Genomic DNA, 12,221 nt, shown 5'->3' on the forward strand with positions numbered 1-12,221 from the left:
CGTTGGACTAGTAAACAGAAGGGTGTAAGATCAAATCCCTGAGTTGACAAGGTAAACATCTGTATTTCTGGCCCTGAAAAAGGCAGTTAATCCACTGTTCCTAGGACATCATTGAAAATAAGAATTTATTCTTAACTGACTTGCCTAGTGAAAAAAAGGTAAAATAAAATAAAATACTGTGCCTGGTGGAATTTACAGGGATATTTAACCAACAGAGTTAACAGCATGATCAACCCATTAAACTGTGTTTATTTGTGTTTTGTGACAGACAGACAGACTGACAGGCAGATAGACAGACGTGACACAGTACTGGTTTTAAGGTTGAAGGTTGGGTGTCTGCTCTGTTAGTGGTTCATGTGTTTCTAATGAGGATCGGTGTTTATTGAGGAAAACAGGTGTTGTTACTGAAATGAGCAGCTTGTCCCCACAGTGAGGATCTCTGATCTCTACCTCCGTCACTGTGTCCTCTCCTCTGTCCTGCAGCCCAAACAGGTCCACAACAAATGGCTCTGCAGCTATAATCACTGCTTCTCTGGCTCTCTACCCGACACAACACATAGGAGTGTGTGTGTTTCTTTATATGCACCATGTGTGTTAGCATGTGGATTTATGTGCACATTTGTGTAGCTACTTATATGCACTGTATATGTACACATGAACACGTGTGTTTTCATGTGTTCTTGTGTGAGCATCAGGCGAGTGTGTTTCATTTTTCTCCCTCCCAATCTCAGATTCCATTTTAGGTAATAATAATAACAATAATAATAATAGTAAGACTAACAATAATAACAACAATAAAAATAATAACAATAATAATAAGACTAACAATAATTATATTAATTTTAATTATATTAATAATAATAATAATTATGCTCAATTCAAACCAGGTCTTTCAACATACAATCTGCTTTCCTTCCCTCCTCAGCTCTGTCTAGTCCAGGGAACTCAACAGATGCAGGAAGAAATAGAATGACTTTTTCACTGTTTATTCTTCTCTGCTGCTGAGTTATAGAGTCGTGGACCGGTGCTGTGTGTGTGCACGTTGTATGTGTGTGTGTGAGACCGGTGGTGTGTATGAAATGGGCTCCCCAGAGGTATACTGAACCAGGAATTATTTACAGGCGGCCGCTGGGCCTGGATGAGATAAGGAAAGATTAGTCAATGATGTCATCAGTCTTCAAGATTCTCCAGGAAGTGTGTTGGAACTAGGAACCAATCTTTAATGGAACTAAATGCAACCCTCACTCCCATTCTCAGTGCTGGAGCCCAGCTCCGCCCACAAGGTGGGAGAGAAGAAGAGGAAGTTCCAGTTCAAGAAGCTCATCACCGGCACCGTGGGGGTAATACCACCTCCCACAGCTAGATGGGGTTGTTCTTCCAATTTTATGTTTTCTCCAGAGAAGACCTAGAATTAATTAATAACAAAACAATGTCTGAAATGTGTCCATTGTGACTGTTGAAATGGATATTACTTATATGATATAAGTTATACTTTATTGGCGAGTGCTGGCAGTATTTTTCATATGAGTTGAATTAAATAAGTCCTGTACACTACGATATAATAAGACAACAATTCAATCCAGACAGATTGTAACTGTATTTGATCTCTCCTCCCCACAGAAAGCTCTGGTCCAGCAGTTTAAAAAGGAGGTACATATCAGACATCTCCCATCTCTCTTTAAGAAGCCCAAGCTGGAGAAAAGGGACATTGTGGAGCCCAGTGAGACTGGATCTCTAGCAGCTCTCTTCTCCCCAACACAGAACAACATCTAGGAGAACATAACAGCACAGAGAGCCTCTCAGACTGGACTAATACACACACTTTCTACCCTCCCCAGTGGAATTTTACTCCTGAAGGATTGTCTCATCAAGGGTACGACGTCTCTATCCTATTAATCAACAGTAGGATGAATGGACTCTACAAACTGTGGACAAAGAGAATCAGAATATTCTGTCATGGACTGAACCCTGCTAACTGGTCATACATATTTCTCCACATAATGTGTCTGTCTGCCTTGATCAGGAATATGGACCAATATGTCTGAAGATGATGGTTATTGTCCTTCAAGAGGACATGGCTGTTGCCATAAACCCTGCAGGTTGTAAATGGTAACAACACATTGCATTTATACTGCTCATATCCTCACTAGCACAACACATTTAGTTAACATTGTGTTTTGTTATTTCTGCTAACATGGACCATCCACCTGGCTGCTAAACATAGAGATAGATAGAGGACTCATCTTTATATCTGTGTCATTATAGCGTCTGACAGCATGGGCACCATCATTGAGGCTACAACCCATAGTCAAGCAGTCAACTGGTTGGGGATTCCTATTTTAAAATGGTGGATGATGGCAATGCCCAAGCTAAAATGGGTTATACCCATGATGAGTCCTCTATCTATATCTATGGTGCTATATGACAGCAGCCATTTTGTGCCAGAAGAACCTGAATGGGATCCAGTGAGGTTCTGAGGTGGGATAATTCAGAGTAGTCTGTATAAGGAGAACTGTCATCAAGTCAAGGTTTTGTACAGGATCATTCCTCCGTTGATGGATGAGGTTGTCAAGTAGAACCATCATTGGTGACTTTATGTTTTGCGCTGGTGTTTCTCCCAGCTATGAACGAATGAGAAACCAGCACTACATTCCTCTTAGGTTAAAGGGATAGTTTGCGGCATCAAGATTTTGTCAGGCGTTATTGTTTGTAAAAACTGACTAGTGGATAGCTCATATTTTATTGGTCTGTTTTGTGGGCAACATTGGATATATTTGGAAAAGATCTACAGGAAATTAAAGGGGATACCTAGTCAGTTGTACAACTGAATGCATTCAACCGAAATGTGTCTTCCACATTTAACCCTCTGAATCAGACCACAATCCCAGATGAATGAGAATAGAAACTAGGCACCAACTACTGTAACTCAAGTTTATATGGTGTCTGTCAGTTTCCCATTCATTTGGTATTGAGGCCTACAGAATGATTTACACTAAAGACGCCATAATATGGAATCCTCTGTAATATAGACTCCTCTATAATATAGACTATAATATGGACTCGTCTGTAATATGGACTCCTCTATAATATAGACTATAATATGGACTCCTCTGTAATATAGACTCCTCTGTAATATAGACTCCTCTATAATATAGACTATAATATGGACTCCTCTGTAATATAGACTCCTCTGTAATATGGACTCCTCTGTAATATAGACTCCTCTATAATATAGACTATAATATGGACTCCTCTGTAATATAGACTCCTCTATAATATAGACTATAATATGGACTCCTCTGTAATATAGACTCCTCTGTAATATAGACTCCTCTATAATATAGACTATAATTTATTTTTATTTTTTATTTCACCTTTATTTAACCAGGTAGGCTAGTTGAGAACAAGTTCTCATTTGCAACTGCGACCTGGCCAAGATAAAGCATAGCAGTGTGAACAGACAACACAGAGTTACACATGGAGTAAACAATAAACAAGTCAATAACATGGTAGAAAAGAAAAAAAAAGAGAATCTATATACAATGTGTGCAAAAGAGCAGAAAAGTAAATAAATAAAAGCAGTATGGGGGGTGAGGTAGGTAAATTGGGTGGGTAGTTTACAGATGGACTATGTACAACTGCAGCAATCGGTTAGCTGCTCGGATAGCAGATTTTTAAAGTTGTTGAGGGAGATAAAAGTCTCCAACTTCAGAGATTTTTGCAATTCGTTCCAGTCGCAGGCAGCAGAGAACTGGAAGGAAAGGCGTCCAAATGAGGTTTTGGCTTTAGGGATGATCAGTGAGATACACCTGCTGGAGCGCGTGCTGCGGGTGGGTGTAGCCATCGTGACCAGTGAACTGAGATAAGGTGGCACTTTACCTAGCATAGCCTTGTAGATGACCTGGAGCCAGTGGGTCTGACGACGAACATGTAGCGAGGGCCAGCCGACTAGGGCATACAGGTCGCAGTGGTGGGTCGTATAAGGTGCTTTAGTAACAAAACGAATGGCACTGTGATAAACTGCATCCAGTTTGCTGAGTAGAGTATTGGAAGCTATTTTGTAGATGACATCGCCGAAGTCGAGGATCGGTAGGATAGTCAGTTTTACTAGGGTAAGTTTGGCGGCGTGAGTGAAGGAGGCTTTGTTGCGGAATAGAAAGCCGATTCTTGATTTGATTTTGGATTGGAGATGTTTGATATGAGTCTGGAAGGAGAGTTTGCAGTCTAGCCAGACACCTAGGTACTTATAGATGTCCACATATTCTAGGTCGGAACCGTCCAGGGTGGTGATGCTAGTCGGGCGTGCGGGTGCAGGCAGCGAACGGTTGAAAAGCATGCATTTGGTTTTACTAGCGTTTAAGAGCAGTTGGAGGCCACGGAAGGAGTGTTGTATGGCATTGAAGCTCGTTTGGAGGTTAGATAGCACAGTGTCCAAGGAAGGGCCGGAAGTATATAGAATGGTGTCGTCTGCGTAGAGGTGGATCAGGGAATTGCCCGCAGCAAGAGCAACATCATTGATGTATACAGAGAAAAGAGTCGGCCCGAGAATTGAACCCTGTGGTACCCCCATAGAGACTGCCAGAGGACCGGACAACATGCCCTCCGATTTGACACACTGAACTCTGTCTGCAAAGTAGTTGGTGAACCAGGCAAGGCAGTCATTAGAAAAACCGAGGCTACTGAGTCTGCCGATAAGAATATGGTGATTGACAGAGTCGAAAGCCTTGGCCAGGTCGATGAAGACGGCTGCACAGTAATGTCTTTTATCGATGGCGGTTATGATATCGTTTAGTACCTTGAGCGTGGCTGAGGTGCACCCGTGACCGGCTCGGAAACCGGATTGCACAGTGGAGAAGGTACGGTGGGATTCGAGATGGTCAGTGATCTGTTTGTTGACTTGGCTTTCGAAGACCTTAGATAGGCAGGGCAGGATGGATATAGGTCTGTAACAGTTTGGGTCCAGGGTGTCTCCCCCTTTGAAGAGGGGGATGACCGCGGCAGCTTTCCAATCCTTGGGGATCTCAGATGATACGAAGGAGAGGTTGAACAGGCTGGTAATAGGGGGTGCGACAATGGCGGCGGACAGTTTCAGAAATAGGGGGTCCAGATTGTCAAGCCCAGCTGATTTGTATGGGTCCAGGTTTTCCAGCTCTTTCAGAACATCTGCTATCTGGATTTGGGTAAAGGAGAAGCTGGGGAGGCTTGGGCGAGTAGCAGCGGGGGGGGCGGGGCTGTTGGCCAAGGTTGGAGTCGCCAGGAGGAAGGCATGGCCAGCCATTGAGAAATGCTTGTTGAAGTCTTCGATTATCACGGATTTATCGGTGGTGACCGTGTTACCTAGCCTCAGTGCAGTGGGCAGCTGGGAGGAGGTGCTCTTGTTCTCCATGGACTTTACAGTATCCCAGATCATTTTGGAGTTAGAGCTACAGGATGCAAATTTCTGCTTGAAAAAGCTGGCCTTTGCTTTCCTGACTGACTGCGTGTATTGGTTCCTGACTTCCCTGAACAGTTGCATATCGCGGGGGCTCTTCGATGCTATTGCAGTTCGCCACAGGATGTTTTTGTGCTGGTCGAGGGCAGTCAGGTCTGGAGTGAACCAAGGGCTATATCTGTTCTTGGTTCTGCATTTTTTGAACGGAGCATGCTTGTCTAATATGGTGAGGAAGTAACTTTTAAAGAATGACCAGGCATCCTCAACTGACGGGATGAGGTCAATATCCTTCCAGGGTACCCGGGCCAGGTCGATTAGAAAGGCCTGCTCGCAGAAGTGTTTTAGGGAGCGTTTGACAGTGATGAGGGGTGGTCGTTTGACCGCGGACCCGTGGCGGATACAGGCAATGAGGCAGTGATCGCTGAGATCTTGATTGAAGACAGCAGAGGTGTATTTGGAGGGCAGGTTGGTCAGGATAATGTCTATTAGGGTGCCCATGTTTACGGATTTAGGGTTGTACCTGGTGGGTTCCTTGATGATTTGTGTGAGATTGAGGGCATCAAGCTTGGATTGTAGGACTGCCGGGGTGTTAAGCATATCCCAGTTTAGGTCACCTAACAGAACAAACTCTGAAGCTAGATGGGGAGCGATCAATTCACAGATGGTGTCCAGGGCACAGCTGGGAGCTGAGGGGGGTCGGTAGCAGGCGGCAACAGTGAGAGACTTATTTCTGGAGAGATTAATTTTAAAAATTAGAAGTTCGAACTGTTTGGGCATAGACCTGGAAAGTATGACAGAACTTTGCAGGCTATCTCTGCAGTAGATTGCAACTCCTCCCCCTTTGGCAGTTCTATCTTGACGGAAAGTGTTATAGTTGGGTATAGAAATCCCAGAATTTTTGGTGGCCTTCCTAAGCCAGGATTCGGACACGGCAAGGACATCAGGGTTGGCAGAGTGTGCTAAAGCGGTGAGTAAGGCAAACTTAGGGAGGAGGCTTCTGATGTTGACATGCATGAGGCCAAGGCTTTTTCGATCACAGAAGTCAACAAATGAGGGTGACTGGGGACATGCAGGGCCTGGGTTTACCTCCACATCACCCGAGGAACAGAGGAGTAGTAGGATGAGGGTGCGGCTAAAGGCTATCAGAACTGGTCGCCTAGAGCGTTGGGGACAAAGAATAAAAGGAGCAGATTTATGGGCGTGGTAGAATAGATTCTGGGCATAATGTGCAGACAGGGGTATGGTGGGGCGCGGGTACAGCGGAGGCAAGCCCAGGCACTGGGTGATGATAAGAGAGGTTGTATCTCTGGACATGCTGGTCTCAATGGGTGAGGTCACCGCATGTGTGGGGGGTGGGACAAAGGATGTATCAGAGGTACGGAGAGTGGAACTACGGGGTCCATTGCAAACCAAAACAATGATAATGATAACTAGCCTGAACAACAGTATGCAAGGCATATTGATATTTGAGAGAGACATACAGTAAGGCATAAAGTGATTGCAGGTCTTGATTGGGAGAGCTAGCTAAAACAACAGGTAAGATAACAGCAGCAATAACAGGGTGCTAGTCTAACACAGCAACAACAGGTAAAAATGGCGACGACTAGGCAGAGAGGGTCGGATTAACTACACACAGATCCTGAGTTAAAGCACAGAGCCGACAGATAAAACACAAATAAACAGAATGGAGTACCGTGAATTAATGGACAGTCAAGCATGCATCAGCTATGTAGCCAAGTGATCATAGTGTCCAGGGGGCAGCCGTAGATGGAGCAGGGAGGCCTCCACTAAGCTAGCACGCGGCGTTTAAAGTTAGTAGCCCGGGGGGAGGTCTGCTCAGACGGAGGGGGTCTGCTCAGACGTGGTCGTGTCGACAGAGAATCCAAGCCGGATGGCGGTGGCGAAAGAGAGGTTGTGAATTGTAGAATTGTGTTTGCTAACTGGTGCTAGCTTCGTGGCAGTGGCGCTAGCTGCGCTAGCTGCAAGCCTAGCTGTGAGGATCAGAAGTAGTGGCTCAGGGATTACGGCAGGAATCCGGCGTTGTTGTCGAGAGACAGTCCGATGCTGGTAAATTGGTGAGTAATATCCAGGCTAATAACAGGGCTGGTGTCTGTGCAGAAGGTAAAAGCTACTAGCAGCGGCAAAAAAAATGGCTAAATTAGCTTGTAGCTGATTTAGACCAGTTGTGATGGATTGGCAGGGCTCTGTGTCGGCAAAAAAAGGTCCAGTCCAATTGGCAAAAAGAGGTATTGTAGCCCAAGAATTCGCTGGTAGACCTCTTCGGCTAGCCGGCAGATGGGCCTAGCTCGAGGCTAGCTCAAGGCTAACTGGTGCTTGCTTCGGGACAGAGGCGTTAGCCAGCAGTAGCTACTCGGTTGCAGTTAGCTAGCTGCGATGATCCGGTGTAATTGTCCAGAGCTTGCGTCAGGAATCCGGTGATGTGGTGGAGAAAATCAGTCTGATATGCTCTGGGTTGATATCGCGCAATAAACTGGTTGATATCAGCTGTTAAGCTGGCTGGTGTCCGAGCTGAAGGTGAAGACCGCTAGCCGTGGCTAACAGTTACTACTAGCTAGTAGCTAGTTAGCTGGCTAGCTGCTGATGGAGTTTCCAGTTATAACGTATAAAAATAGCAGATCCGTATCACATTGGGTGAGGCGGGTTGCGGGAAAGTATATTTAGATCATAGGTGGAAAGTGAGATTAAAAATATATATGAAAAAAAAAGACGAAACCGGCTATTTACATGGGACAGAGACAAACACACGTCCGACTGCTACGCCATCTTGGATTATAATAATAATAATATGGACTCCTCTGTAATATAGACTCCTCTGTAATATAGACTCCTCTGTAATATAGACTCCTCTATAATATGGACTCCTCTGTAATATAGACTCCTCTATAATATAGACTCCTCTGTAATATTGACTCCTCTATAATATAGACTCCTCTGTAATATAGACTCCTCTATAATATAGACTCCTCTATAATATAGACTCCTCTGTTACATCAGTGATCAGTTCTGACAAACATTGATTGTTGTGAACTACCCTTATAAATCTCCTCACCCTGTCAATTATTGTTTTGTTCACACGTGTCCTTTTTTCCTACTCAACACTAAGGACACAATGATCTGTACTTGTACAGGGGACAGAATATAAAACATTTTAGTGCTGTTTACTTTTTTCTGTTTTTAAATAAAATAGACTTTAAAGTCATTTTAAATGTTTGATGTTATCAATTTCTATGTTATGCCATGGTCTACAAATATAAATATAGTTTTGCAGCTTGTAAAGCTGTGCTGTACTGGTCAATAATAATGGTTTACAGAGAGAATAAAACATACAGGACAAAAGTGTTCAGTGTGTAAATCCACTGTTATTGGCCCTGTTTGAATACATGGGTGCATGTTAACTATTCTAACAGGACCAGAGACTATTGAAACTCCTCCCCCGAGTCACATGATGACTAAAGTTCACCTCAGTGCTGTAACTTTAATATCTCTCCAGGACTCATGTCTGTCTGACACACAACACAACACTGGGATTTTATTTAGATTGTTCTGAAATATCAGGCTGTTAAACCAACCAATACAAGGTCATATCATCAAAACTGTGAACTTTATGTGCAGCTTTACTTGCTTTGAATAATGTGTCCCTTTAAGAGAGAAAGTTGTTAAAAGTGAAAGTAACTTTCAGATCTCATTCCAGAACAGGGAGTGACACAGTGTGAGAAAATGGCTTCTAGTTCGTCTCTCCCAGAGCAGGATTTCTCCTGTACGGTGTGCCTTGACATCTTTAAGGATCCTGTCATCTTATCATGCAGCCACAGCTTCTGTCAAGCCTGTCTAAAGGAATTCTGGAAAGACAAGGAATCTCGGGAAAGTCCAGTTTGCAGGAGAAAATCCTCAATGGTTCATCCCCCTATAAACCTGTCTCTAAAGAACCTGTGTGAGGCCTTACGGGAAAGGAGACAGACAGATCCAACCACAGGGTCCAAGGTGCTCTGCAGTCAACACAGTGAGAAACTCTGTCTGTTCTGTCTGGAGGATAAAGAGCCCATCTGTTTGGTGTGTCAGGTCTCAAGGAAACATAAAGATCATGACTGTATCCCTGTAGATGAGGCTGTACAGGATCACAAGGTAGGAGAAAGATTCTGATGGAAAATATGTGATAGATCAATACTCACACTATGGAACATGAAGTTATCAATGTTTTATTAATGAGTCTGACTCATTTACATAATAGATAGATGTTCTACACATTGTGTTGACTCAATGATTGTGAATTTCAGATTGTGATACATTCTAAATCACTGTTTTGTATGAAATTGTAGTATTTGAGATCCTGAGTGAAAACATAGCGTGTATCTCTGACCCTGAAACTGAAAACAAATGTCTCTGCAGTGATAGAGAAGTAGTGTACAGTTACAGGTTTACTTTTTTGTCATGAATCTTTCTTTGAGGTTAGGGTCAGGCATTATAGTTAGCAGTGTGGTTAAGGTTAGGTTTAAAATCAGATTTTATGACGTTGTGGCTGTGTCAGCTAGTGACCTCTCTGCAGAGCTGCCTCCAGAACACGATTCATGACAAAAAAGGCAAAGTTCCTGTGAAGTCATGTTCTCTGCTATAAAGTGAGTCCAGAGGTTGTCTCCTCAGTGAGGTCCTGTCTCATTCCAGGAGGAACTCCAGACTGACCTGAAGCCCTTACAGGAGAAGCTGAAGGTCTTTAATAAAGTTAAACAAACCTGTGATCAAACAGCAGTGCACATTAAGGTTAGTATAAATTATGCAAAGTTACAATAGTACAGCATGTATTGTTTCAGTTGTAGCCTACATGTTGGATTTATTATGATAATAATTGTAGAATGATATATTGTTCTCACTGTCTCCAGAGCCAGGCCCAACACACTGAGAAGCAGATTAAGAAGGAGTTTGAGAAACTTCACCAGTTTCTACGAGAGGAAGAGGAGGCCAGGATAGCTGCTCTGAAAGAGGAAGAGAAGCAGAAGAGTCAGAAGATGAAGGAGAAGATAGAGCAGATGAAGAGAGAGATATCATCACTTTCAGACACAATCACAGCCATAGAGAGGGAGCTGAAAGATGAAGACATCTCATTCCTGCAGGTAAGGACTGCTCTCTCTCAGACATACATTATACATTAACTCAAAGATGTATAGATGAATAAATGATATTGATGACTATATACTCTACTTTCCAGAACTTCAAGACCATGAAGGAAAGGTAAGTGATCTGCTTCTCGTCTCTCTCTTCTCTGTGGGTGTGAACCCAACCCCACAGAAGTTCTGACTCCTGAATGTTATTCCAGAGCCCAGTGCACAATGCCAGATCCACAGCTGGTGTCAGGGGGGCTGATAGACGTGGCCAAACACCTGGGCAACCTGAAGTTCAGAGTCTGGGAGAAGATGCAGGGGATCATCAAACACAGTGAGTACTGGATAGGAGAGGACATGACGGAGAATAATGTAAGATAGTTTTGAATTAAGTAGTCTATTTTAAGTTGTATTCTTAGTGTATATGAAAAGAGATTACATGGTATAATGTGTGGAATATCTCTTTGTTCTGAAGCTCCTGTGATTCTGGACCCCAACACTGCATCCTCCTGGCTCTCTCTGTCTGATGATCTGACCAGTGTGAGTTGTACTGACCCAATGCAGCAGCTCCCTGACAACCCAGAGAAATTCACAATGTACACAAATGTTCTGGGCTCTAAGGGGTTCAGCTCAGGTAAACACAGCTGGGAGGTGGAGGTGGGGGACCATCCTGGCTGGAACCTGGGCGTGGCTAAAGAGTCAGCTGACAGGAAGGGGGAGGTGAGTTCATCACCAGAGAATGGATTCTGGGCTATACGGCTGGATAGTGGTAAGTATAGTAATGGAATGGGAGAGACCCTCCTCCTGAAGAAGATACCCCAGAGGATCAGAGTGCAGCTGGACTACGACCAGGGGGAGGTGTCCTTCTACAACTCCAAAGACATGACACTCATTAAGACACATTCACTGAGACTCTCTACCCTTACTTCTCTATTGGATCAGCTGGTGATGCCAAAAGCACTGGTGTACAGATCAGCCAATCAGAGGTGTCTCTGACAGTGATGTCATCGCAATGAGGTTGTGTGTGTGTGTGTGTGAGAGAGAGAGACAGGAATAAAGAAAAATGAGTCAACTATACTTACTTTTACTTTAAATGTGCCTCGTCATTAACCTGCAGCCTTTTCCCACAAATTCTCTGTCCCTCCCCAGGCTCACCATCTAGTCAGTTAGAAACTAATATGGGCAGGGCCGTAACTACATATGAGGAGTGTCAGGACCCGGTGCGAGAAACAGTCACTAATAATCGTCAGAACCCAGATGAGGCAGACACAGCAGTACTATAGATGGTGGTTTAATTAAAGAACAAAATCTTCAGGCAAAGAAACTAAATCCACAATGTCCAAAAATAAAGCCAAAAGGCACAAAATGGAAATCCTCCAAAATACAAAAGAAACTCCACAAAGTGGTAAAAAACAGCAGGGAAAAACAAACCTCAAAAGACTACTCAAATAATACACAAGAACTAAACCAGAGAACCTCTGGAAAATCCAACAAGAGAAATATCTGAATAAAACAAGGCTTGGGCTGGGGCTGGGTGCTAACTTACAAACACTGAGCAAGGAACTGAGGAACACACAGGGTTTAAATACTAACAAGGGAATGACCTACAGGTGCAAACAATAATTAGAGCAAGAAAAAACAAAAAGGTACAAAAAAGGTGCAATGGGGACATCTAG

At 43.6% G+C, this 12,221-nt stretch overlaps 1 protein-coding gene across 2 annotated transcripts; it reads left to right on the forward strand.

The window, feature by feature from the left end:
* Positions 1 to 8,925: 8,925 nt before the first annotated feature.
* On the forward strand, positions 8,926 to 11,612 carry LOC120030061 (nuclear factor 7, brain-like). Of its 2 annotated transcripts, XM_038975379.1 has the most exons (7): positions 8,926 to 9,030; positions 9,144 to 9,574; positions 10,112 to 10,207; positions 10,327 to 10,557; positions 10,653 to 10,675; positions 10,761 to 10,879; positions 11,021 to 11,612. In XM_038975379.1, exons 2-7 carry the CDS (start codon positions 9,170 to 9,172, stop codon positions 11,539 to 11,541), a joined length of 1,395 nt encoding a protein of 464 aa, XP_038831307.1. In that variant the 5' UTR covers positions 8,926 to 9,030; positions 9,144 to 9,169; the 3' UTR covers positions 11,542 to 11,612. The 2 variants fall into 2 exon arrangements, with proteins under 2 accessions (XP_038831307.1, XP_038831306.1); XM_038975378.1 differs by having other exon boundaries at positions 8,946 to 9,574.
* The last annotated feature ends 609 nt before the right edge of the window (positions 11,613 to 12,221 follow it).

Source organism: Salvelinus namaycush, chromosome 35 (assembly GCF_016432855.1).
Source record: "Salvelinus namaycush isolate Seneca chromosome 35, SaNama_1.0, whole genome shotgun sequence".
Lineage (NCBI taxonomy): Eukaryota > Metazoa > Chordata > Actinopteri > Salmoniformes > Salmonidae > Salvelinus > Salvelinus namaycush.

Excerpts from the sequence above, each read along its gene's own strand:
- LOC120030061 (XM_038975379.1), top strand. The coding sequence starts at position 9,170 with ATGGCTTCTAGTTCGTCTCTCCCAGAGCAGGATTTCTCCTGTACGGTG. Across the intron at positions 10,208-10,326 it reads AAACAGCAGTGCACATTAAG|AGCCAGGCCCAACACACTGA; the intron begins GTTAGTATAAAT and ends CACTGTCTCCAG. Across the intron at positions 10,676-10,760 it reads TTCAAGACCATGAAGGAAAG|AGCCCAGTGCACAATGCCAG; the intron begins GTAAGTGATCTG and ends ATGTTATTCCAG.